This window comes from Aspergillus chevalieri, chromosome 7 (genome assembly GCF_016861735.1).
Source record: "Aspergillus chevalieri M1 DNA, chromosome 7, nearly complete sequence".
NCBI lineage: Eukaryota > Fungi > Ascomycota > Eurotiomycetes > Eurotiales > Aspergillaceae > Aspergillus > Aspergillus chevalieri.
In genome coordinates this window covers 698,306-720,131 of record NC_057368.1, presented here as the reverse complement: position 1 = coordinate 720,131, position 21,826 = coordinate 698,306, and the positions used below count along the sequence as shown (strand labels likewise).

Genomic DNA, 21,826 nt, shown 5'->3' with positions numbered 1-21,826 from the left:
GTGCTTTAACATCCTATCGCTTCAAGTCTATGTCACACCTACACTCAGTAGAATTTTGTCGTGCTGAAATCGATGGTTGTCCTGCCAATGACTTTCCCTTGGCAGATGGTTTCGAATTTAAGCAGGCCCTCTCGAGCGCCAAAGACCACCTTCAGGTCAAATTCAACTCTGTAGACTCTCCCGGTTGTGCTATACTTGCAATCAAATAAGCCAAGATCGACACCTGTCAAGTCTGTACAAATACTTCCAACACAGCGAACCCCTTCAACATGAGTGTTAGATGGAGAGCTCGTGATATGGGATCAGGGATACAAACCTGGGTCATCAACTCGTTCTGGGGCATGATTCGAATCGCATGAATAGAGCTCTGCATAGAATTTCAACCCATGAGAATCCTGATGGCTTCTATAAAACGAAACGGTACAGCTGTGATTCTCTGAGTATTTCTCGCCCTTTGTCGAGAAGATTATCATTAGCACGTCATCGTCTGCGCGAAACAGAGATATTGGTAAGATATAACAGACCTTCGCAATAATCCATTCCATGTAACCCGAAGCCATTTTTTTGCCGCTAAATGAGTCAATATAAGAATTATACTCACTGTCAATGCCTCTGCGGAATGGAATTCCGATCCTAGTTCCATAATGCCGGCGACATTTCTTTGCTGTCGACCGTAAGCCCTGGAGGCCACGGAGGGCAGCACCCTGAACGATAGCGGCTTGCCTGAATGGCTCAGAATATCAGCATGGATTTCTTACCGTTCAAACAGACGGAAGGGAATGAGTTTTTACGCACGGATTGTCGGGCACGGTGACTATCAGCCCATCAGTCGACCAGAACTCCTTTTTAAAGGCCTCCCGGAGATATTCCGAATCGCCAAAACCTCCGGCTCAAATGACCCTCTGCCTTTAGTCAGTACCTACAACAATTCAGAGGTAGAGAAGACATCGTTTGTCTAAGCCGTACATTAATGACACCTCTTCCAACTTCCGCAGTGGCATCCTTGATCTGTTGACGGACTAGGCTGAGAATCTGATCGACAACAGGATCAAAGATCGATCTTAGGTCATCACTATAGGATAGTTATTTAGCAGTTATTTCTCCAAATGAAAAGCATCCACAGACCTATGGATTATAACCATGCGCTCTTCGTCATCAAAATGCTCCGGATTCGGATCCTCAACGGCCATGTTTATGGGAAGCTCAAAGATCCTCTCCTCATCTGAATTACCGAAGTCTCTCTTGATGACCTCAAAATTCTTCATGAATTCACTCCCAGGGCCCTTTCTCTTCATGGGCAGACTATCAAATGCATCACCAAATCTGTCAGACATGAGCTGGTAGAGATTACGGTCCACCGCAGTGGAACCGCACTTCCCCCCTAACGATCCTACTTCAGCGGCTGTCCAGATATGGATATTATCGACTGGCTTAAGAACCTACCGATTCCCGTACAAAGTTCCTCAAACATTAGCTCCGGGTGTGTTGCTTCTACCAGGTAGGTCGTAATATCCTGAGACATTAGCTTCCCGTTTGCGAACGAGAATAAAACTTTTAATCTTTCAATCCTCACCACAGTACCACCTCCACAATCACAGACGAGGACACCATCTCCGGGCTGCGGATGGCAATTAGCTGCAATTCTAAGACCCAAAATAAAGGGAAGACTGACCTCTACAGAGCCGCCCATAGAATTGGTCGTGTATTTCTTCAACGCCGCAATGGCTGCAGCCTCCGGCTCACTAATCATGAATATATAGTCTCCTACCCGACTTCCAAATCCTGCTCTCCGGGCAGCTGTTCGAGTTGCAGATTGCGCTTGGTCAGACCATATCGCAGGAACCGTGAACCAGAACTCCAGTGGCGTGACGCTAAGCGCCTCTTCTGTGATCTGCTTGGCAATAGTTTTTAAAATATACTGGTATACCTCAGATAGGTAGTTAGAGACCACGTCCACTGCATTCTTGCCTTTGGGTAATTTCAGAATCCCCGCCCCAGAGGAGCCATCCAGAGCAGCATCGTCATATTTCGTCAGTGGTGTATTCTCATCTAGGAGCAGCTTGGACCAGGAGTATGCGATCATCCCCGGCTCGACTTGATATCCCCATCGTTGCTTGCTAACCCGTGGATTATCCTCTTGATATGCGATCCGGGATGGTGTTTTTAGGACCGTCTCAGCGTCCCTCGTTGGACCGGGCCATGAATTGATAAGGATAATGTTGTCTAGATCAGCCTTGCCTTTGGTGCTCACATAACTAGCGCCTTGAGAATTTTATGTCAGCTTAGTCTCTTTGAGTAGAAAGAGGAATCAATCACCGGTATAAGTAGTGCCATAATCAACACCTACTATAATCTTGTGGGTTGGCGCAAGTACCAGCGAGCCTAGCCTGTTGATAAGTTCCGAAGACATACTTCCAGTAGATAGAATATGTTTTCATTGAAGGATATCAGTGAATTGTATGCTGCCCTGAGGAGCTAAGTTCTGGCCGGTGTGCAGTTTTATAAGAGTACAAAATCTGGTCATGTTTATCGACTAGTAGCTTACATCTCAATGAGAAGCACGCAATGGCGGCCAGGGAAAAATGCGGCGCAGGACCCAATGCAGGCATTGACCATAGCCAGAAATCTAGTGCCTTAGATAGGGAGCCACCCCCACTGGGAAGGATCGTGGCCCCTGCTGCATTAATTACTCCAATTCACGCGTCCAATTATTTCCACATGCCAGCCAACTATATTATATTCCTGCACGTACATTTTCATCGGGGATCTCCGTACCAGCCAGCGCCGAGCTGCGTGCTCCCCAGAGTAGACGACACCCCGTGGTTAATTGTAGTTGGCTATTGCGTATCCATCTCGGATTTGGAATACCCAGGGCTGCTGGGGGTTTGTCCTTCGTCTAGGAAGTAGCCGGCAGATCCTTGATTCCACAAGCCTCGTTGTTTAGTTACCCGAATTGATTCCTGATACCTTGCTGGACACCATGTCCCCACCTCGGAAGCGGTTTATCTGTCCCAAATTTAGGCTTCAGTGAAGTATTCATATTTTCACGGCGCCAAAAACGTTGAAGCATAGACTCTCACCTGATATCATCGCTAAGAATGAAGGAAGATGCTACTATCCCGACTGGTTCTAGGAACTATAAGCCGGTGAGAAAAGTCCTTTATATCAATATTCCTCTCAAAATCTATTAACGATCTAATAAAAAGGAGGTGGCCTCCAGTGGTGGTAATTCCTCTCACAGAGGACCAAGGGAAAGTAGGCACTCCAGTGCGAGTAGCCAGAGCTCTTCAATAAGTGAGTTCTTAGGTAATCTCGTGCTTCGAATCATACCTGTGAGAACACCAAATCCCTTTAATTATGGGGCTGATTACTGACTCTACTACAGCGTCAAACAGCCTCTCTAAGTCCCAGCCCTCCGTTGTACCCTGCACCTACACCAAAAGAAAGTTCGAACAAAGAGCGGAACCCCATAGTCCCGGCACCAGTTGAGAGTAACGGAGCCCACTATGTCCAGGATACCCAAAGGGGCCCCCCTTGGCAGAGTGGGCAACAGTTCAGTTGGATAATAGAAGGAAAGGATGCAGAGATCAGGGACTTGCAAGCGAAACATGCTCAAACGGTGCAGCATTTTGACACACACTTGAAGAATATGCAAGCGACCTGCACCGAGGATATCCAGCAAAGGAATGCATATATAGTGCAACTGGAACAAGACAACATAAATTTTCAAAGGAGTCTCAAGAGATTGGACGGCGAGTGCAGAAAACTGCAATCTATAGCCCTCACTGCACAAGAAGGCGCACTTCGAGCAATGGAACAAGGCGGTTGGGCTGCAAAGGAAGACAGAGTTGTTCGAGATGAGCTGGCAAAGCTCCAAGATGGACTGCGATCTTGGGCGAGGAAGTACAGTAGGGCGGCAGTTAGCTCTGATTTGGAAAGTGTGTCAGCTCTTGAGAAAGATAAGGTTGTCGAAGAGCTGAAAGGATATTGCGTGCAAACAAACTGGTGTTCATTGCTGGAACGAATGCCGATATCCTCGAACAAGGTCTTTCCTCTTCTCGTTCAAGCGCTCCTTGCCAAAGACATCTTTCAAACTATTTTTGCTGATCCGTTTTTCGCCTTTCCTGAGACCATTGATGATCCAGAACTACCTAATCGGGCTGAGATGCGACTTTTACATCAAACTATGACACAGTGTAAGTCCCTAGTGGCAAGAAAAAGCACCCAGTGGCTAACCACTCCACTCCACAGTGAACAAGGAAGAGGCGGAAATATGGCGGTCGCACATGATACGAGTCCTATCTGGGCACCGATCAGGTGGCAAAGGGTCTTCAATGCCCGATAGGATACAAAAGATGGCTAGTTTCCATGGTGAAGCCCTCATCAATGGCCGCGCCCATATCTTGCTTCGTGAGCCTGAGAGTCAAGCTGAGGTGATAAGGCGGAGTGACGACTTATATAGACTCTATCATCAAGCTGGAGGACTAGCGTTGTCCTTGTGGGCTCAACGGACTGTTATTGCATCCCATGGCCTGCAGCGCTTACACAAGTTTCGCGCATCCTCCTCACTGATGACGGCCCATCGACTACATCACCTTGACGAAGATGACAAGAGACTTGACGGTAGGAAGATCCTTCTGTGCATTCAGCCGGCAGTCTTGGCATTCGGTAATGAGAATGGCGAGAACTATGACAAGAGCAAGGTCTGGGCTAAAGCGATCGTTTTGGTGGAGGATAACGCGTAGTCACAATTCGAATCTAACAGAAGGTTCCTTTGTACCGAGTCATGTCCCAACCCTAAATGATGAGATCGTAGTCCACGGCGCCCTTTCCCAACAGGTAGGGATTTCAGCTACGCCCCCATCGCCATCAGTTTTAGGTAACTCGGTTGAACTTGACATCCGAAGCTTTCAGCATACCCTCCCGTGCAAATCTGAGCCAACATGAATTGCCTATAGTTCGCAAAGAGTACCCTTATGGATGGAGCGTCGTAAGCCGTCCATATTTGACTGCGCCGCATGTATTGACCAACGCGAAGGAATTGATCTTCACTGTAACCCCGCGGCTAACACATCCTGTAATATCATGATTGGATTGTGATGGCCGGTTGCGTGCTCCTATGCAATTCCCGTTTTACTGTGTTTGACAAGGGCCGTGCCTTGATCTCGCTAGTCGCCGGGGTGTATGTATGTGCGGAGACGGGAAGGGCTGGCCCGACCCTAGTTAAAGATCCTTATGCAATTCCAATGGTACCTTTGTTGAGAGACTGCGCCGCCCCCTCCCTTCCCCCACTTCCATGAAAAAGAAAAAAGAGAGAGAGAGAGAGAGCCCCAACTATAGCAATACTATAAGCTTACGACTTGGAATATTAGCATCCTTGGAGACTAAGTAGAAGCAGTGACTGCGAACTGTCAACATTAACTAGCTATTTCTATTTGTGATAAATCGGCTTTTTTTTTTTTTTTTTGAGCACTAATGGAGTCGCCTTCCATGGAACAAGCACGGGAAATCGTGAATAATATCCGTCGCAGGAATGGGGGAATTACAGAGGAGCAGCGAGCAGAATTGGGAACCGACCTGACGGAAGTCTATCAAAACCTACAATCTCTAGCAGGTCGGTCTATTCGCCACGTTGCCGAAGACTTATACGACTCGGATACTCGGTTTATCTTTGAGCTAATCCAGAATGCCGAGGATAATCGCTATGAGTCAGCGTTAAGTCGTAACGAGAGCCCATATATCCACTTCACGTTACATGATGACCGACTGGTCATTGACTCGAACGAGGATGGCTTCAACGAGGAAGATGTCCGCGCCATTTGCAGCATCCATAACAGCAGCAAACCTCTGACTGGCGGTTATATCGGCCATAAAGGGATCGGGTTCAAGTCTGTTTTTAAGGTTGCTCAAAGGGTTCAGATCCAATCTGGACCTTTCTGTTTTTCCTTCCAGCACTGCCGCAATGAGAGCGGATTAGGCATGATAACCCCGTCGAATCAAGAACACGAAGCTCTTCCCGATGAGGTGAGGACGAGAATCACGCTTTTTCTCATACATCCAGAAGATTTCGACGCACGAGCCACAGAGCTCGCTGAAATACCAGACACACTCCTCCTATTTCTTCAGAAACTCCAAAAGATTACAATAAACGTGAGACCATCCGAGAAATCGACTTTTCCAAATGCTTCATATGTGTTCTGTCGAAATGAAATGGAGACTTCAACGAAGCTTGTCCAAATGAGCAATGGTGAAGAACAAGTCAAGAACTTCATTATCCGCAAGGCTACCGTTTCTGGCCTACCCGAGCATTCCAGCCGCCCGGGGCAAAATGATGCAGAAGTTGTTCTCGCTTTCCCAGTGGACGCATCTTTGAAGCCAATCAAAGAGCCTCAATATGTCTATTCTTTTTTACCAGTGCATCGAGAGGGTTTCAATGTAAGCCAGTCCCGTCCTATCATCAATTTTTTTTGCCCTGTATTAATCACCAAGCAGTTTCTCATTCAGTCAGATTTCATCACACAGGCAAGCCGCCAAGGCATCCATCGCTGCCCGAGAAATTACGCCATTCGAAATGGCATCTGCGATTTGTTTGTTGAGGCAGTGCGCTATTTCTGTTCCCAACCATCACTACAGTACGAATGGCTTCAGTACCTTCCTGGCCTTTATATCACGGACCCGTTTTGGAGCGAAGTTCGAGAGACAATATTCGATAGACTCAAAAGCAACCGAATCCTGCTGACGTGGAGGGGTGACCTCAAGTATCCGGAAACATTGCAGCATCTTTCTAGTCGACATTGTGACTGTCATGGTCAGCCATTAATTGATGATTTAGAAAGCGAGGTTTATCTATCACCACGGTACAATTGGTCACAACAGAAAGATGCTCTGATGGAACTGGGCGTGAAAATTCATTCCTACGTGAGCATGCTCGACCGCTTAGATTTGTATCTCCAGGGGGACGAACCGCAATTTCTTGATCCGGCGTTAAGTGATGATTGGCATACAAGAGTAGCCAATCTTTTGGTGCGAGCATTAAAGGTTCATCCCAGCAACTCCGAGGTTGCGCGGCGTATCAAGCATATGCCACTTGTTCCAGTCTCTGATGGATCACGCTTGAAGGATTCAGCCTCGAGAACATACTTTCCCAATGATAATAAGGGGGTTGCTGTTCCAGGGGATTTAGAGCTGGAAATAGTTCACGCAGGAGCGCTGGGGAACTCATCCAGGAGAGCTCTTTTTGACACACTGGGAGTGACACACTGCGCCCCCTCACAGGTCATTGAGTTTATTTTGAAAAAATACAACCGACCCTATGGGGTGAGCCTACAAAATTCGATATCCCATCTTCGTTATCTCTTCTGGGCCTTAGGGGATGAAGTGTCACTGGATAAACGGATATATATTATGGATCAACATGAGAGGCCCGTATATCGCGCACGTGTGCCATACGGTGTGGATATCATAGTGGATGACTTATACCTCCCCACACCCGGAAGATGTGGGACCAAGGAGCTGTCACGTAAACTTGAGAGTGATGGTTGGCCAACAGACATGCTGTTTATCAATCAAGCCTACCTTGATGCTATCTCAGCGGAGGCCAAAAGCAATGGCCTGTCATGGGAAGAATGGCTCGAAAGAAGGGCGTCGGTGCGCTGCATTCCGAGGCTGAAAGATCGCCACACTGATAAGCTTTCAAACCTGTTCCAGAACCTTGCAATCAATCATCCGCTTACGCTGCTTGACATTCTGAAAACCTACTGGCATGACTACCAAGGGCAAATCACACCTCAGATTATCGAAACCGTTAGAAATATAGAGGTTCCATGCCAAAACACCGACACATGGTATCCTCTGAAAGAAACTTACTTTCCCTCCACGGAATTGAATAATATATGCTCGCGGGCATCCATTACGGACTCGTTCAACCTTTTCATAGAACCACTTCCTGAGTGGGCCACTGAGACCATCGATGGATGGGAATTTCTCGCCGAATTCGAGGTTGGCCTGAGTCCTGATATAATTTTCATGGAGCAGGTGCTCCATTCCCTCAAAGAGAAAGCTCCACTGGATACGGCACGGGATGGTTTCTTCGCGATGTACCGAGAGCTCTCAATCCGATTCTTCGACGAAGATCCAAGCGAAGTGCGGTGAGTTACAATCTGTAGCGTGAGCTGAATTATGAAACCTAATAAAAATAGTAATCTCTTCTGCAATTCGGAAGCAGTTTATATTCCAGCCACACAAACAAGGCCTGCGCGAATAACATCATATCGGCAGTGCGTCTGGAGAGGAAATCACTGTCTGCGCAACAAGTATCCCCTTGCAATGCATCAAGAATATTCAGATAACCCAAATGTGGTGCATTTGTTCAAGAACATGCTTTGTGTTGCTGACGCATCCATCACGACATATCTTGAAGAGCTTCAATATCGCAAGAAATTCCCGGATGTGCTGTTGGAAGATCTGTATTCCATATATGGTGAACTTTCAGAAGAGCTACTAGAAGGAGGCGCTCTTACAACTTATGCATGGTAATCAAGTCATTTGAGCATCCTTGAACATTATTGACAAGAACTTCCAGCGATATGTTCCACAAGGAGAAATTGATCTACATACCGACACAGCGGTCATGGGTTTCACCAGACCAGTGTATTTGGGCTGCGGCTTCGAAAATCGGTGGACAATTTGGAATCAGCACTATGTACTCTAGGTTTGAAGGGCTTCTCCGAGGTGTCCTTAACATACAGATTCCCACCATCACGACTTATATCAACCAACTTCGGATTCTTGTGTCAGATCAACCCAACGATATCACTGCCATCAAAGCTTCTATCCACAGTATGGGCCAGCTCCGACCGTCCGCTGAAGATCTGCATGGGGTTCGAGAACTGAGATTCTTACCCATTGAAAGGGCTGATGGAAGTAAAATGCTTGCGAAGCTAACTGATGCATTCTTTATCGCTGACCGGATCGAGTATCAAGCCGCGTTCCATGGCAAGGTTTCCATGTTAAACTTTTCTTTAGAGGAAGTTTTCAGACTGCGTCGACTATTCGAGGCGCTGTCTTTGGGGAACCATTACATGTCAGTTGCTGTGCAGGAGAGAACGATCGTACGGTTTCCCGCACCTGAACCATCCTCAAGCCTGACCCACACATTCCGAAAAAAGGCCCGGCATCTGTATCGGCAAGTCAAATTTGGCACCCTTGCTATCAAAATACTAACCGAAATGTAAGGTGTGCTGTACATTACGATGCAGGTAGACTTCAAAGCGACGGTGCAAGTATCCGGAGACGCCTGCAACATATTATTATACATGAAAGTCACGGTTTCATGAAAACAGTCATACTGTCGCACAATGGCCTTCGAATCAATGCAGAGACCGATAAAGGATTGGTTCATATTGATCATAGCAATAATAAGCTTAGGATCTACGTTCCTCGGGATCCGCAGCAAAGACAACGGTGCTACTCAACACAGCTACCCGAGGCACTAGTTTCCTTTTTGGAGATTGAGGATAGGACAGCAACCGAGGTCTTTCGATTGCTTTGTCTCCTGCATGAAGATGTTATTGAGAACGTGCTAGACGACAACGGAATTAGCAGAATCTCATATGCGGATACCGATGACCCTGACACTGATTTTCCAACAGAGGCGACTCAAGAAAGTAGTTTCGGAGATACTTTTGATGTTTATGGCACTTCATCCGACGATGAGAGTCGATCTTCTGAGACAGAATTCACGCAAGGATCAATGGCTAGCCCAGACACGGCGACTCGTAATGCGTCCTCTACAGTGCAACGCCCAGAATATGAACCAGAATATTCTTTGTCGACACATCAACAAGCATCTTCTTTCCCGAGACCTGTTCCGACTAACTTTGTTGAGCCATCTTCAGATACGACCTCTGTGCCTACGTCCTACAGCCCACAATATGTTCGATTATTGGACCATGTCATCATGCTGGCACGTCAGGCAGCTTTCCCTCGGAACTCGGATAGTACCTCCACTACCGCTTGTGCTAGTGGAAACTCTATCCAAGGTCTCGCATCAAGATCAAGCATTCCTTCAGAGAGCCAATTAGCACATGATATCAAGATAGGGGCTGCAGGAGAGCTATATGTTTGACAACCCTCCCTTTTTCTTTTTCCTTTTTTCCCCCCCTAATCCTTTGTCGTCTTCCGTCCTAGCAGTATTTACGGATACGCTTTATGTGATCAGTGTGAAAACTAACATCGTCAATGACAGGCATTCGAGCTCCTTTCGCAGCAAAGCCTACCGGGCTTCACCCGCCAAAATTGGCAAAGCAATGTGCGCAAAATGGTTAACGTTCATCCCGAATATCTTGATCTTGAACCATGGAGTGGGCTTGAAACAGCGGATCTAGTCTACAACGACATAGATTCAGTGCTCACTAAAATACTTATCAATGCCGGATATCTGTCACAGATAGACTGGGAGGGAGCCACCCCAACATACTTTATCGAAGTCAAGACGACCGCCGGGACATGTGGGACTCCATTCTATATGAATAGAAGCCAATACGTACGGGTAAGTTTATTGGTCCCTTTTATATTTTGCGTCATGTATACTGAAATCAGTCGCAACCCAGATGCAGTCAATGAAAATTGGAAATCATGAGCCAGCAAATGCCAAAATTTACCTGATCTTCCGAGTATATAGTCTTGGGAGCGACGGTACAGCGATGGAGATCTATCTTGACCCGGAGACATTGAGGGAAGTGGGCATGCTTCGTTTCACACCTGCGTCATATAGCGTTTCTCCCAGAGTAGACTACTAGTGATTACCCTATCTGATTCCTATTTAATTACTCATTTACCATTCCATGCTTCGTGAACAGAAAAGCCTGGCATCCCAATTAATTCAACCTTGGTATATGACTGCTTCTAAGTACGAGGCTTCGACCATGTGAGCCCAAGCCGACAGATAAATCCACTGATTGAATTCAACCTGGATGGGGACCTGATCTGATGGGTTCAGTCCTTTTTGACCGACAGATGGGTTCAGCTGCAGATTTACAACACACAATGCCCGGCACATCCAATTAACTCAGGGGTGCCACAGGGCTCACCAGTCACCTATTCTGTTCATCATCTACCTCAGCGGTGTGTTTGATGCAACCAGAGGAGCGAGATTGGCGTCTGTGACGGCTCACATATGATAGCTCATATGGCGGCTCGACACTACGGCAATGGGTGATACATCACAAATAACCATCCAGTCATGTCGCTAACAATCCTCTTAAAACCTCCTCATTATCTAGATAGATTTCCTTTTCTCTTTTCTTCCCCGGATTCGATATTCTCGTCGATGGCCACAATAGTACAGTTAGGAATTCAGTTCGTTATCATCTACTATTCGGAGCCCGTGACAGCGTCCAGTCTCTTTCTTTTGCAGATGATGTAGGTCCGCTTGTCTCAAGGCACTCTGTCAGAGAGGTCTGCGACAAACTGCAAAAAGCAGCCAAGGTGGCTATATAATGGGGGCATGACAATGCAGTGCAGTTTGATGCAGGGAAAACAGAAGCAGTCCTGCTTACTCGTGAACGGGGCTGAGAACTGAAAGATCAAATTAAAGTAGATGGCCACTGTGTGCCCTTCAACCCAGAAGCAACCTGATGGCTTGGTGTCTGGCTTGATTCTGGGCTGAATCTCAAGGCCCATTATCAGATATGCATGCGCAAGGCACAGGCTGCAGAAAACCGGGTACAACGCCCATGTCAGAGTCATGGACTTGCTGCAGGACTGACTCGCCAGGTTCAAGTCGCGGCGGTGCAGTCAGTAGCCCTCTATGGAGCAGAACTCTGGTGGCAGGGCCAGAAGGATCGGCTAGCTGGTATACAGCTGATGATCAGTCGACAGGCCCGCGCTATCACTGGCATGCTGAAGTCCACCCAAATAGGACCACTGGTTCGTAGCACCGGCAGAGGTTCTACTGGAGGCCTGACAGTTACGATATACTACCCGGCTGCTGAGCTTACCAGGGAACCACCCAGCCAAGAAAATCCTTCCAATGAGCTTGTGAGAAGGGGATCAACACGTCCAGCCTGGGGAGCAGACCCCAGGGGACCGACAATGGCCTGAGAAAGGTAACCGAGGCCCATGGTCCCTGGGACAACACCTCGCTCGACAACTAGCCAATATCCTACCAGCAGATCCATCCGAGGGATTTGAAAGCACGATACAGACAACCAGTGGCCAATTCCCAGCCCAAATAGAAGTGCTACCAGGTTCAGAGGCCCTAGCAGCGGCGCAATCTTTCTCTCCTGGGCTAGCAATCTGGTCAGACAGGTCAAGATTGGAGAATGGCAGATGCGGAGCAGGACTTGCATGGCAAGAACCAGGAGCCTGGGAAGACCCGGGGGTTCCCATTGGGCAAGGGACATGACGTCTTTGATGCAGAGCATCTTGGAGCGGTTCGAGCACTCCAGTTAGCAGAGAAAGTGGGAGACCAAAACCAGTCACTATCTTGCTGGACTCCCAAGCGGCCATTGCAAGGCTGCGACACACCCAGCCAGGGCCAGGTCAAGCATTAGTGATCCAAGCACATGCTATAGCCAAGAGACTACATGCCAGAGGTCACCAACCCACTATCCAATGGGTTCCGGGACACGCAGGAGTAGAAGGGAATGAGAGAGCCGACCAGGCGGCAAAGCAGGCAGCCAATAAGCCTCCAGGAAAAGGCCCAAGAGAGATCTCTCTGGCCTTCGCCTGTAGAGCCCGAACAGAGGCCATTACAACACAGAGGCAAAGATGGCTCACTAAGGAGCTTGGACAGCGATCCCAACAAGGTCAACGAATATACAGGCCACAGAAGAACTGGCGGCTTGACCCTGCAGCGGCAATGGCCCCCAAGCACCTAGCAAGCCGCTATTTTCAACTGAAGTCAGGACATGCAGCCATAGGAGCACACCTACATCGGATCCGGGGAGGATGCAACCTGTGAGGGATGTGGTATGTCAAGGAAAACAACACACCATCTTCTCTTCGAATGTCGGGAATGGCAACACCAACGAAACAGGCTCTACATGGACCTGGAGACAGACGGAGTTATGAGACCCACTACTGCAGAATAATATCCACAAGGACGACTTCTAGGCGAGCCCAAAGCGACCAGGGCGCTGTTACAATTCCTATCCAACACCAGCGTAGCTCTACCTCAGGGATATCTACAACGGCCGGTAGAAAGAGCCCGGAAAGACGGAGAACGGGGACTAGAAACATTGGAGGAGGCAAGTAGAACAGGAGAAGGATAGCAGGGAGGGTAGCCTAAGCTGAGAATTGGCCTAGGCCACACCCATTTTGCTCCGAAACATAAGGAGAGCACTGTGCTCGAAAGCCCTGCGCATACAGGCGGCCTGGGGCGAGGAAAAGGATTAGAAAAATTATAGAAGGGGGTGTTGCCTCAGGAACTTATAGGGACAAAACACCGTAGAATAGCTGCCGGCCTAAGTCCATGAATCATGGTCTGCCATAGCTCTAAGGCTCGGTATGGAAAATAAACTTGATTAAATAGTAATAATAGTAGTACGAGGCCCATCACCCCCATTCGAACTGATCTGTGATTATTTTCAGGGCTTGGTCAAAAAGAATAAATGATAGACTTTTTCTCGATGCTTTGAAGTCTCTACCTTTCCGGTCTACTGCTCACTCCGAGCTGCTTTTGCCTCACTGAGCAGAAGCTGTGTCGGCGACTGAGCGTCCTGGATAAGGCAGTTCCAATAAAATTGCACCGTGATAGCGTGGCTGTAAAAGTGTACGGGTCAACAGAAATCCTGATACGCTTGCTTCAAAAACATCCATGCTAGGTCTAAGTCGTACCTACATCTTGGGATATCGTGATATCTGGAAGCCCACGCTCCTATATACGCTGTGTTTGGCTTGGGTATCAGAACCAACGGCAACTGAGGCAACAGAGCGGTACCGCTGATCATCACCGCAGAGTTCGTCTGGGATATACTATGACGAGCTGCGTGGTTTGAGCTGAGACTGAGATACCATCTTATTGGCTAAAATGAATAGTGGATCCTATGCATGGCTCAGCTGAAGTTTGACAGTGGAGAAATGCATGATTACGTTCGATCTGAGTCTATGTGCGTCACAAACAGGTACTATGTACTTGTAGTAATATGTAGTGTATTGCACTGTATAGAATGGCCATTGGATATGTGTGCAGACTGTTTATCACTCATGTCGGTTGCTGCGTGCTTGTGCGTACTGCACGCGGCATTGATGTTTCTCGCAGCGCAGCCGGTGGATCCCACCTGCCAGCTGTCGGTGGATCCCCCGTGTACTCCGTACGGTACTGCCTTGCGTTTATGCACTTCAAACAGGATTCAAAGAGGGGGGAAGAAAAGAGAAGCATTCATGATGCCGATCCTCGCGCTCCGGTTCCTTCAGCCCGTTGTAGTCACGCCACGGGTTCGGGCACTCGATATAATACCTGAATCCGCCATGCACTGCTAGCCTCCAAATTTTGAGGACGTTAATCCCGTCACTTCACTCACCATGTCAAATATGCAAACCCTCAAAGCCCTCACGGCAGACCAAATCGAGAAGGGAATTAATAATTCCCCCCTCTCCACCCGGTCACTAGAATCCATCGACCTGATAGTCGACAAGTCGAAACTCGACTACCTCCCCATCACCCTCGCCGACGTACCAGCAGACGAGCCCTTCTTAACCACCCCTGATGACAGCGGCGACTCAGAAAGCGACGACAACCAACCACTTACTCCCACCGAGGCCCCAAGCCACCCCGCCGACTTTAAGACCACAGACCTGGACCAGACCGTCATCGGAGGCGCAGTCGTGGACAGTGTCTCCTTGGTCGTACCGGATGAACATGCGGCGTCGTTCGCGGGTCTTCCTGTCATCCCGATCACAGGGAGTGCCGGTGTTCAAGCCCAGATGCTAGCTGCGGTGCCACAAGATAAGGCGCAGGGACGATCGAATCAGCTTCCTGTTTTGCTTTTACCGGATGAGAAGCCGACGACCACGACTGTTGCTGCAGCTGCTGCTGCAGCTGAAAAACAGCTGATGGCTAACACTGATGCCCTGGCTGAAATGATCAAGAGTACCCCGAAAATTGATCAGGATGCTGGCAGTGCCAGCGGGGACAAGGAGATTGTCAAAACTGAGCTTGGTGGCTATGTGCTGGCGGGGGATATCAAGAACTTTTTCGGTATCAAGGGGTTGAAAGCCAAGTTGTACAAGTTTAAAGGTAAGTGGAGAAACAATTGGAATATAAGGCGGCACTGACCAATGTTTTGTCAAGGCCCGGGAAAGAAAATCGACAAGGAAGACAGCAACAAGAAAGTGGATGGGTCCGGAACTGAAGATCAGGATGGCGACGGCGACAACAACGCGAATGCCAACGCAGACAGCGAAGATGATTCAGAGCCAGCCCGCGAAAAAGCCATCCTCAACCCCGAAAGCTACGCCCTAAAAGGCAAACCCCTGGGAACATTATTCCCATTTATCGACGACATCGACCTCCAAAAGATGCCCATCACGAACCTGGCGTTTACTTACTGCGAAGAGAAGCAAAGCGCCTTCTTCCCTCCCGGTTTGCGCTTTGAAGCCGATGTTCAACTCAAGGATAGTCTGCAGTGGGCGAGTGATGCGCTGAAGTCCATGTTCGGTGGCCAGAAAACCCCGGAGTCTATACATCTCAGTGCACATCTGGCGGATGAGAGAGATTGGACTAAGAGGCCTCGTGTTGAGAAGTTTGTTCTTCAGGGTTACTTCGACAATATGGGGCTGAAGACTTGGGACCTTCTCCAGTTCAAGACCATGGGTGTTGAAATTACTGGCACAAAGGCTGCTAGAAGCAAGAAGGATAATAAGGAGGAAGGTAAGGATGATGATAAGGATAAAAAGGACGAAGAAGGTAAGGAGGAAGGTAAGGATGACCAATCTACCGAAGACCCTCCTAAAGATACTACCGAAGCGACACCGGAAAATCTGGAGTCTGGTGTTGGGGGCAAACCCGAATCTGCAACGAAAGACACCGAGGTACGCTATTCTCATCCCATTCCTCAGCCTTTCCGCCGTGAAAGGAAAAGCAGTTAACACCAGCTAGGCCAAGCCCAAGGGTGATACTGAGGACGCAGCTAAGCCTGAAGAGGGAGACGACAAGAAAGAAGATGATGAGAAGAGAAAGCCCAAAGAAAAAAAGTCATGGAACTTTGGTTTCGGCTTCTTTGGGACGCTGATGTTTACCAAAGTTCCCCACGCCAATGCTCCTGTCGAGTTGAATTACCGTATCGGTCGAGACTTTGAGGTCGACGATAGCGCAGATGGCACAGATGGCGAAAAGGGTGAGAGCGATGATAAGAAAGATGACAAAACAGATGCGGAGAAGAATGCCGAAGACGACAAAGACATGACCCAGTCTCCCACCGCAGACGTCGTCAAGGTTGATGCCGAACCGCCCGCAGGGAAACCTTCGAAAAAGCTCCAGAAGCCTCAGAAGCAATGGTCGGATGGCAAGCACAAGAGAGTGTGGAACATGGTCATCTGGTGCGACAAGTGGGACGATATCTACGGTATCAAGAATGTCTCGGTAAGTTGAGATTTCTTCATCGAAAAATCCGCTGCTAATCCGCTTGATATTTTTAGTTGACAAAGGCCGAGCTTAAGTCATCCTTTGAGCACGGTGAATTCAAAGAGACCTTGCGTTTGGACCTTTTGGCAGACTTGAAGCTGGGAGGTGGAACTTTTAAGGTTACAGGGTTAATTTCGAAGAGTGCGTAAGACTTTCTTGAGCATATCGAAAGTATTGACTGATGTGTTGGCAGACGAGAACTCCCTGGATGCCGAGGTTGGCGACCTCAAGTTGAGTGAGATCAAGAAGATTCACGCACAAGTCGCCGGTTACGAGGTACCAAAAGACGACACGATTACAGACACCAAAGTCAAGGAGGAAGAGGAGACCGATGCGAAAAACGAAGCCAAAGGAAACGAGATTACTTTCAAGGAACTTCATCTCAACCTATCCAGCAAGAAGCGCAAGGAGGAGAAGACGACAGAGAGATCTTTGCAGTTGGACGGTCATGTTACGTTCAACGAACATGCCAGTTCCAGTGCTCTGATTAAGATCAATCAAGATGGTCTGACGATCAACGGAGATATCAAGGATTTCAATATTCCGGAGACAAGTGTTAAGATACAAAAGGCAGGTCTGAATATTTACGTCGCCTTCAGACACGACAAAAAGAAGATCAAGGGCCAGACAGATGAAAAGACAACCAAATCCATCACTGACAAACCTGTTTCCACCGAGCAAGACAGCAAAGCCGAAGCCGCTGATGAGCAGGAATCAATTACCGATGGAGAGAAAGCAGTGACGAAGCCAGGCGTTGCAGGAGAAAAGAAAGATGATGATAAACCCACAAAGCCTAAGCGAGAAAGCCAGTTCTCCATTCTGGGAATCGTTCAGATCGAAGAGTTCGTTGTCACGGTTGGTCTTCACATCGAACAGAAGAAGAACAAACAGACTCGCGAATGGCTTGCCGTCGGCAGTGTCAAGAGCCTCAAATTGTCCGAGCTTTGGCCCACGCTGAAGGGCGGGTTCTTAGACTTGGAGCTCGACAACCTGGCACTGATTGGCTCGTCAGAGGAGAGGGAGGTAAAGGAAGACAGTGAAGATGGTTCGAGTGGGGAAAATAGTAAGGAAGAGGGTGAGGGGACGGATGAGGAGAAGAGCAAGGAGAAGAGCGAGGAGAAGAGCGAGGAGAAGAGCGAGGAGAAGAGCGAGGAGAAGAGCGAGGAGAAGAGCGAGGAGAAGAGCGAGGAGAAGAGCGAGGAGAAGAGCGAGGAGAAGAGCGAGGAGAAGAGCGAGGAGAAGAGCGAGGAAAAAAGTGTAGAAAAGAGTGAGGATAAGAAACCTGCAAGCTGGGATGTCCTCGCAGAGGTGGACTCGTACAAATACCCTATTGCCAAAGGTAAGCCAGTTTCTTTGATCTCTAAACGATCTTGGCTTGTTAACAAACGAAGGCGTCCAACTGTGTGCGACCATCCGGAAATTCGACGCACTTGAGAAGCTCAACAACAATCAAAAGCTCAATGGACTCGTGTTGATTGTGGGCTTCTCTTTCGAAGGAAAGCTCCTGATACGGATCAACATGCCGAGATCTATGGAGGTAAGAGAAGAACCAAGCCGATCAAACAAAGAGCTTTTTATGTTGACTCTTTACCTAGATTCCTCTCCGCGACTACGCAAAACTCGGTGAATTCGGTGCTGCTATCGCCGTAGATAACGAGGGTCCTTACCTGCAGCTCGACGCTACCCTGAAACTTCTGTTTGAAGACCAGGCTCCAATTAGGGTCAGAGGTCATATCAAGGGAGGCATCGAGCGTGCCGAGGGAAAGCTGTATGTCCCAATTGCTCTTCCCATAAATTTGATGGGACGCTGACCAAATGTTCACAGCCATATGGACAAGAAGGATATCTGGATCAATCCTTTCAACTTCAACAAAAACTTGGTCATATCAAAACTGGGTGTTGGTGCCGGATTTAGGTACGCGACTGTCGTTGTTCATGGGCCAGAGTAAGTCAAATCCCTCATTTCCATCGGAAACGGTCAGGCTTTTCTATTGACACAGGAGTAGTCGCTTGGAGGCAGCAGGGAACATCAAGGTCGGCAAAGAGTTCGAGGCAGACATGGCTTTAAGCCTCGGTATCGGCAAGGATCAAGTCATTTCATTCAGCATGAGCGAAGCCAACATTATGAAGCTTGTGAAGTTCGCGGCGGAAATGGCTGATATCAAGGCCATGGAAAACATCGAAGGTGCCGATGATATTCTCGTCTTTCGTGATTTGAAGTTCAGCCTCTCAACCGGTGCGAAGGTCTTTGATGTCTACTATGAACCCAGTATCCTGATGAAGGGAAGTGTGGAGTTTCTCAAAAAGAAGGGCGACTTTGAGGGACGTCTTAAAGACGATGGCTTCATGATCAAAGCAGGCCTCGATAACTTCAACATCGGAGGGCTTGAGATCAGATCTGCTAAGGACGATAGGAAACGGGCGACGATGGACATCACAATGACAAAGGAGACGCAGAAAATCTTGATCGATGGAATGATTCGTTTTCATGATTTGCACCTGAAAATGTACATTGACGCCGATGTGCAGGAAAGACGTTTGGATGCCGATGTTTCGATTCAATTCTTGGAGGAACTTTCCTTCCAGATGAAGGCAAAGGCTAGGATCCCCGAAACCAAGACACTGGATGGCCTGTTGGTTAGATTTGAAGCGGAGCTCAGGCCTGACCTCTTCGGTGCGATCTTTGATGGCATTAATAACGGAATCGATGCGATCGGGAAACTTGCAACGGAAACCATCGACAACGCCATCAACGACCTCCAAGGACAGATTGATAAGCACGAAAGCGAACTGGCAATTATGAAAAAGGACTTGGACCGGATGAAACTAAAGTCGGATGCAGAAGTCCTGGAACGGCAAGAGGCAATCAATAAGGAAAATGGCGAGCTGACCATGTTGGCAAATGAGCTTGAAAAATATGACCAAGCCGTCAAAGATGCCAAGGCCAAAAAGGACCAGAACAGTGATGAAATCAAAGCGAAGGAATCAAAGAGAGATGACGCGCAACGTCAACTTGACACCAAAGTGCGTGAGATGAGAAATGAATATGAGCGCAAGGTGGAAGAGCAAAGGCAAAAGCAGGCAGAATGGGAGCTTGAGAAGAAGAGACTGGAAGATGAAAAGGAAGCATCATGGGGAGATGCTCTGAGGAAAGGTGAAGAAGTAGAAAGGAGCTGGCGTTGGTGGCAAGGTAGGTTTCCTCTCACGATTCTCGGGTTCTGTACGCCGCTAATGAATGAATTGGTTTGCAGACCAAGTGAACCAAGCATACGCCTGGAAGGAACAGGCGTGGCGAATTCATTGTGATGCTGGCTTTTTCGACAAGTTTTCAACAGTGAGTTTTTTCCCAACAGTATCATCGCCGTGCTGGAAACCCAGTTGACCATGTTGTGCGCGAATTAGTGGTTGAAATTCCAAGAAGCCAATGTCGGCCTGGAGCAAATCAAAGCTCGACGGGATGCTCAGAACGAGATTCTCAAGCTTGCAAGGGAAATCGTGAGCTCACCGGCTTTTAGGCAAATTGAATATGGCATAAACGATGCCGTCAGAGAAATCAACAAGTTCGGTAGAGCTCTTGACTCCCTGACGAGGAACGGTGTTTATGGCTATATTCAAGAAATGTCGAGGGACGAACGAGCTGAACTGGATCGCCAGATACGACAACTCAATGAGCTCCGGGAGAAGAGCAAGGAGTTAGAAGCTAACCTCCGGATGGCAATCGATGCACTTGAGAAAAACAAGGGCAGAATTACAAACCAAGAGAGGGAAGTTCAAACGCGCATTTTGACGCTGGAGAAAGAGATCGAGCTCAAGCCTTTCGAAGATGCGTATCGGAACAAGAAGAATGACCATGACAGAGTCGCCGCGCAGGTTCAAGTGATCCAGAAAACCCTCAAAGATATCAGAAATGGCGTCAATGCGGAGACCAAGGCAGCGAAGCAAGTTGTCGAGGCGCTGAAGAAGGCAACGCCCCGGATCACACTCATTGTCGTCAAAGCCAGCACCGAGGTATTCGCCAAAAATGAGCCCCTTGTTTTCTCGGTTGATGTAGCGTGGGCAGGAGAGACGAAGAGGTATGAGGTGACATGGACGCCGGGTTCGAACCCAGCAGATCTGTACAAGAACGTTGCAGACAAGGTGATCGGCTTCCGTTGAGTTTTCAGCATCTTAATTAGCGGACCAGAAGTTCTCTTTAGAATGTTACTCTTTTATCTTCACTCGTCTTGTATGATAGAGTATACGAACTCCGACCTCGGCTACTGACGGCGTGTTCCCTGAATTGGCGTTATGAGAATAGATCATGTTTGTCACGACGCCTCGGATTTCCTTTTTGTTGAAGGTGAGAAGGCGAGTTTGTGGGCAGCCTGAGTAAGGTGTAAGGTAGTCTCGATAAAATGCACCATGGTAACATCATGCGGAATTGCAATTTTAGTAATAGAACGTCCCGGACCAAAGCAAGCGAGACATGCATAGAATCTCAAATCTAGTTGCAAGAAACCAAGACTCACTGCAGCTAAAGGGAAACGAGTCAAATCCTCTAATAACATACTTTCGAAAGTACATGTACTTATGTCATTAAACATTTACAGCTTTGGGCATTTAAGGAACTAATTGGTATCAGCATTTAATGTATATCATTGTTCATCTTATCAAAGCGGACAAAGACGACCACAAGAAAAAGGAAACGGTGTTATGCTCTGACAGATTCGGAAAGGAATACTTGCCTTCCCATACTCATCGCACGAGGCGACCAAAAAAAGGAAAATCTATCAGGAAAGAGCTGTTGTTTTTGTAAGTATATAACCAGGCAAAGGTTGATCGCCCGACTCACATACCAAATGCTCAGCTACTGACTAACAACAACTGTCGGATACTTGTTGTTTCCTTTGCCTCCAAGGATAAAGTCGCCCATATACCATTCAAGGCGAGCAGGGAACCGGGCAGGTCTCAAATTTCGGCTTACTTGAGCCGAAACAGCGTGGATGAGCGACGATGTTTTCGAGAAATGTCGCGGTAATTTAGATTAGAATGCTGAATATGTATTACAAGACCGGCAATTGCAAAAAAATGGCTTCCTTTCTACGACCCAGTATTTGTGCTAGGTCTAGCAATGATGATGTGAGAACTGAAACAACCTTGCATATGTAAAGTTCGGATGCGAGCTACAGCAGGAATGCCTTTTCTTCTCTGAGTTCGAGA

The 21,826-nt window shown here is 48.0% G+C and overlaps 7 protein-coding genes across 7 annotated transcripts; 5 read left to right on the top strand and 2 right to left on the bottom strand.

Moving 5' to 3' along the window:
- Positions 1 to 44: 44 nt before the first annotated feature.
- ACHE_70230S (uncharacterized protein) lies at positions 45 to 560 on the bottom strand (the record flags this gene model as incomplete). The annotated part of the gene is made up of 3 exons (XM_043282540.1): positions 45 to 262; positions 317 to 452; positions 525 to 560. The coding sequence occupies 3 exons, from the start codon at positions 558 to 560 to the stop codon at positions 45 to 47; spliced, it is 390 nt and encodes a 129-aa protein (XP_043139909.1).
- A 330-nt stretch (positions 561 to 890) lies between these two features.
- On the bottom strand, positions 891 to 2,410 carry ACHE_70229S (Hsp70 family protein; the record flags this gene model as incomplete). The annotated part of the gene is made up of 7 exons (XM_043282539.1): positions 891 to 902; positions 967 to 1,072; positions 1,126 to 1,381; positions 1,444 to 1,513; positions 1,574 to 1,618; positions 1,673 to 2,262; positions 2,317 to 2,410. The coding sequence occupies 7 exons, from the start codon at positions 2,408 to 2,410 to the stop codon at positions 891 to 893; spliced, it is 1,173 nt and encodes a 390-aa protein (XP_043139908.1).
- A 1,401-nt stretch (positions 2,411 to 3,811) lies between these two features.
- On the top strand, positions 3,812 to 4,745 carry ACHE_70228A (uncharacterized protein; the record flags this gene model as incomplete). Its single annotated transcript, XM_043282538.1, has 2 exons — positions 3,812 to 4,196; positions 4,252 to 4,745. 2 exons carry the CDS (start codon positions 3,812 to 3,814, stop codon positions 4,743 to 4,745), a joined length of 879 nt encoding a protein of 292 aa, XP_043139907.1.
- A 745-nt stretch (positions 4,746 to 5,490) lies between these two features.
- Positions 5,491 to 6,148, top strand: ACHE_70227A (uncharacterized protein; the record flags this gene model as incomplete). The annotated part of the gene is made up of 2 exons (XM_043282537.1): positions 5,491 to 6,024; positions 6,062 to 6,148. 2 exons carry the CDS (start codon positions 5,491 to 5,493, stop codon positions 6,146 to 6,148), a joined length of 621 nt encoding a protein of 206 aa, XP_043139906.1.
- Positions 6,149 to 7,404: 1,256 nt separating this feature from the next.
- On the top strand, positions 7,405 to 10,799 carry ACHE_70226A (uncharacterized protein; the record flags this gene model as incomplete). Its single annotated transcript, XM_043282536.1, has 6 exons — positions 7,405 to 8,147; positions 8,199 to 8,531; positions 8,582 to 9,184; positions 9,235 to 10,120; positions 10,247 to 10,549; positions 10,611 to 10,799. 6 exons carry the CDS (start codon positions 7,405 to 7,407, stop codon positions 10,797 to 10,799), a joined length of 3,057 nt encoding a protein of 1,018 aa, XP_043139905.1.
- Positions 10,800 to 12,323: 1,524 nt separating this feature from the next.
- Positions 12,324 to 12,554, top strand: ACHE_70225A (uncharacterized protein; the record flags this gene model as incomplete). The annotated part of the gene is made up of 1 exon (XM_043282535.1): positions 12,324 to 12,554. The coding sequence occupies one exon, from the start codon at positions 12,324 to 12,326 to the stop codon at positions 12,552 to 12,554; it is 231 nt and encodes a 76-aa protein (XP_043139904.1).
- Positions 12,555 to 14,526: 1,972 nt separating this feature from the next.
- ACHE_70224A (ATP-binding protein) lies at positions 14,527 to 20,782 on the top strand (the record flags this gene model as incomplete). Its single annotated transcript, XM_043282534.1, has 11 exons — positions 14,527 to 15,241; positions 15,296 to 16,035; positions 16,103 to 16,585; positions 16,642 to 16,768; positions 16,821 to 17,966; positions 18,019 to 18,164; positions 18,223 to 18,395; positions 18,453 to 18,572; positions 18,634 to 19,817; positions 19,879 to 19,961; positions 20,030 to 20,782. 11 exons carry the CDS (start codon positions 14,527 to 14,529, stop codon positions 20,780 to 20,782), a joined length of 5,670 nt encoding a protein of 1,889 aa, XP_043139903.1.
- Positions 20,783 to 21,826: the final 1,044 nt, after the last annotated feature.